Genomic DNA, 3,582 nt, shown 5'->3' on the forward strand with positions numbered 1-3,582 from the left:
CACACTGACACTCACACACACACACACACACACACACACACACACACACTGACACTCACACACACAAACACACACACACACACACACACACACACACACACACACACACACACACACACACACACACACACACACACACACACACACTGACACTCACACACTCACACACACACACACACACACACACACACACACACACACACACACACTCTCTCACACACACACACACACACACACTCTCACACACACACACACACACACACACACACACACACACACACACACACACACACACACACACACACACACACACACACACACACACACACACACACACACACACACACACACACACACACACACACACACACACACACACACACACACACACACACAGTCTGCAGTTTGTAGATCGGCGGCCATTTTGTTGCTCTTTCCACCATTTCCAGTGTTTTGTTGACTCTTTTTTGACGTGTTGCTTCAATCAAATTGATATAAAATAAGATAAGAAGAAGATATTTTTCATAGACAAAAGACAACATGTCAAATGTTGAAGCTGAAAAATCTTGTTGTTTTATTTTCAATGAAATATGGATTTATATGATCTGCCAATCATTTTTATTTACATTTTACACAGCGTCCCAACTCTGTTAAAAACAGGGTTGTACAAATAACAGCAACAAAACTGAGAGATAACAACAATATGATTTATGCATTAAAAGCAACACAAATTATTTCACATATAAATGAAAAAAAACACGATCATATTCTCATTACATTTCAAAACAAAATCTGTGTAATAAAACAAGACAAAAGTCAAAAGATAAAAGAAAGAATTGTTTAAATGTTTATAAAATATGATTCCAAAAGAGATGAGCCGCCTCCTGTGGTCAGAGTGCAGGCAGATATCCACAACAACTTCACCATCACCTTATATATCTTTATTTATTTGTTTCTTTATCTTCACTTATTACTCATCTTTTCACGTCTGTTTTTACTTTTCACATTAAGACTAATTAATAATAATAAACCCACATTTCTGACTAAGGGTGTCGCATCCAAGTGAAACTCAGGAAATAAAAAAACAGAAAGAATTTGAAAATATATTTCATGGATAAAATATAATTCATCACGAATACTTCACAAAACATTTCATAGATAGTTTTTAGAAACAGATGAAGAAAAAAACACAACTTAGTAACCAAATATAACCAAAATACTATAACGTTTGTAATAATAAAATCATATTTACATTTGATTCTTTGTTTTCATCACAACAGTCGATGTGGCTTTTTGTTTGTTTTTAAGATGCACATATATCACACACTGTAACAGCAACGAGACACAAGCATTATAAAGATGATTCCTGCATTGGAACGTTTTCGTACTCGACCACTGTGTCAGCTGGAGGCTGCTCTCCTCTCCTGGTCTTCAGGATCACAGCGAGCACAGCAACACAAAGCATCACCAGCAGGACACTGAACAGTGAGGACTTCATTACATGGACGGGGGAGGAAACCACAACGGGCTCTCTGAACTTTACAAGAGTTTTGGATCCTGAAAAACACTGAATGTACCTGTCTACATCTACACACCAATACTCCCCTGTGTCTTCTACTGAGACATTAGAGATTATCAGGCTCATATTAAGGTCAGAAATGTTAAACCTGCTCGTCAGACGTTTCATATCATCAATTGAGACAAATTTTCCTTCTGTTTGTTTCGACTTAATGAACCATTCAGGCTTCCTACTCTCTGTCCAACTAATGTTGCATCTGAGAGTGACTTCATCTCCCTCTGAGAAGAGCTCTACAGCAGGTGGGTCATATGTTGGACACACTAGAAGACCGTACTGTTTTAATCTGTAATCACCACCACAGCTGTACACACCTGAATGATTCAACATCAGAGATGAAAACACCAGTGAGTTGTTTTGGTCAACGTACCGATTCTTAGTGGAGAAAATGTTCTTCATTTGGTCAAAGTTCATCCAATCAGTTATATCGTACCTCCAGACTGGAGGCTGGTCAGTGATGTCATCAGGAGGCTGGTCAGTGATGTCATCAAGAGGCTCGTCAGGAGGCTGGTTAGTGATGTCATCAGGAGGCTGGTCAGTGATGTCATCAGGAGGCTGGTCAGTGATGTCATCAGGACACTGCAACGCTGCTGTCTCTTCCACTGAGTGAATGATTGTCTCTGGTCTCATGTTCAACAAGACATATTGACTGCTGACACACTGCTGTTGGTTCATCACCAGACAGATGTAGAACTTATAGTTTCTGATGTTGGATAAACGAAGAGTTGATGTATTTTCCACCTTTTGGATTGTTTCTTGTAAACTGTTCACCAACGATGTCGTATTGTCCTTAAAAACTCTTCTCCATGATCCTTGATCGTCCTGCAGCCACTGGACCGTCAGATTTTCAGCTGCTCCATCACATGTTATCTCCGATGTTCCTCCAAGACTCGTATCAACTGTTTTTACACCATTCATTTTGCCACAAACAACAAAGCTGAAGTTTGTCTCACGTGTCACGTTGTCCTCAGTCCAACACTCCTCTTGGTACAGGCCGGAGTCTGATTGGATCAAGTTGTTGATTATATAAAAAGTCTGATTATTCCTGTTGGTGTCAACTTGAAGTCTTTGTTTCAAGTCTTCAGGTACTCTGGAGTTCTCAGTCGAGGGGTCGGAGGTGTTCCACAGGACAAACTTATCTTCACCAACAAATTTAGAAATCAGGCAGAAGTTGTTCTCTTTTGGTGGATAGAAGTTGAAAGACCTCCCTGGATCTCCCACCTTGATAATCTGGTCAGCTTGAATGTTGTAGATGAGAGCAACCAGCAGGAAGAAGATCTGTGTGACTGCAGCCATTCTGCTCTGAGGTCTCCTCCTGAGTGGAACACCGACTCTGCTCACCTCGCTCTAAGTACTGTGGTCCAACCCTCAGCAGAGACTTGTCATCTGTGGTCGGAGGAGGAACACGACTTCTTTATCAGATCGTCACGTGGAACTTTTCAGCACGACACTCTGCATCATGTGGTCTGTCTCATTTCACAAGTTACAGATCAAAGGGTTAGATACGTTTAGTGAGGTTGCTTTTAGACAGCGAGGTGCCAGATCCATCCGTCCATTGATTATCTAGAATCAACAGCTGACGTTGGGTGAAGGTGGAGTAGACGCTGGACCGAAGGCCCAAACACACACACAACCATTAATATCCAGTTCAGAACCACCAGGAACACAGAACGCATGTCTTTGTTCTGTGGGAGAACCGACCGTTGTGGGCCGACCCATCAAACATGCTGGTGTGGGGTGTGTGAGTGTGTGTGTGTGTGTGTGTGTGTGTGTGTGTGTGTGTGTGTGTGTGTGTGTGTGTGTGTGTGTGTGTGTGTGTGTGTGTGTGTGTGTGTGTGTGTGTGTGTGTGTGTGTGTGTGTGTGTGTGTGTGTGTGTGTGTGTGTGTGTGTGTGTGTGTGTGTGTGTGTGTGTGTGTGTGTGTGTGTGTGTGTGTGTGTGTGTGTGTGTGTGTGTGTGTGTGTGTGTGAGAGCGTGTGTGTGTGTGTGTGTGTGTGTGTGTGTGTG

General features: G+C 42.0%; 1 protein-coding gene across 1 annotated transcript; it reads right to left on the minus strand.

The window, feature by feature from the left end:
* Positions 1-1,351: 1,351 nt before the first annotated feature.
* On the minus strand, positions 1,352-3,165 carry LOC138627150 (uncharacterized). Its single transcript, XM_069709289.1, has 2 exons — positions 2,107-3,165; positions 1,352-2,046 (listed from the first exon to the last, which is right to left on the minus strand). Exons 1-2 carry the CDS (start codon positions 2,870-2,872, stop codon positions 1,352-1,354), a joined length of 1,461 nt encoding a protein of 486 aa, XP_069565390.1. The 5' UTR covers positions 2,873-3,165.
* Positions 3,166-3,582: the final 417 nt, after the last annotated feature.

Source organism: Brachyistius frenatus, unplaced genomic scaffold (assembly GCF_029030835.1).
Source record: "Brachyistius frenatus isolate BFR_SWC_R1_liver_20210118 unplaced genomic scaffold, ASM2903083v1 Contig_82, whole genome shotgun sequence".
In the NCBI taxonomy this organism is placed as follows: domain Eukaryota; kingdom Metazoa; phylum Chordata; class Actinopteri; family Embiotocidae; genus Brachyistius; species Brachyistius frenatus.

Excerpts from the sequence above, each read along its gene's own strand:
- LOC138627150 (XM_069709289.1), bottom strand. The coding sequence starts at position 2,872 with ATGGCTGCAGTCACACAGATCTTCTTCCTGCTGGTTGCTCTCATCTAC. Across the intron at positions 2,047-2,106 it reads TGATGACATCACTGACCAGC|CTCCTGATGACATCACTGAC; the intron begins CTCCTGATGACA and ends TCACTGACCAGC.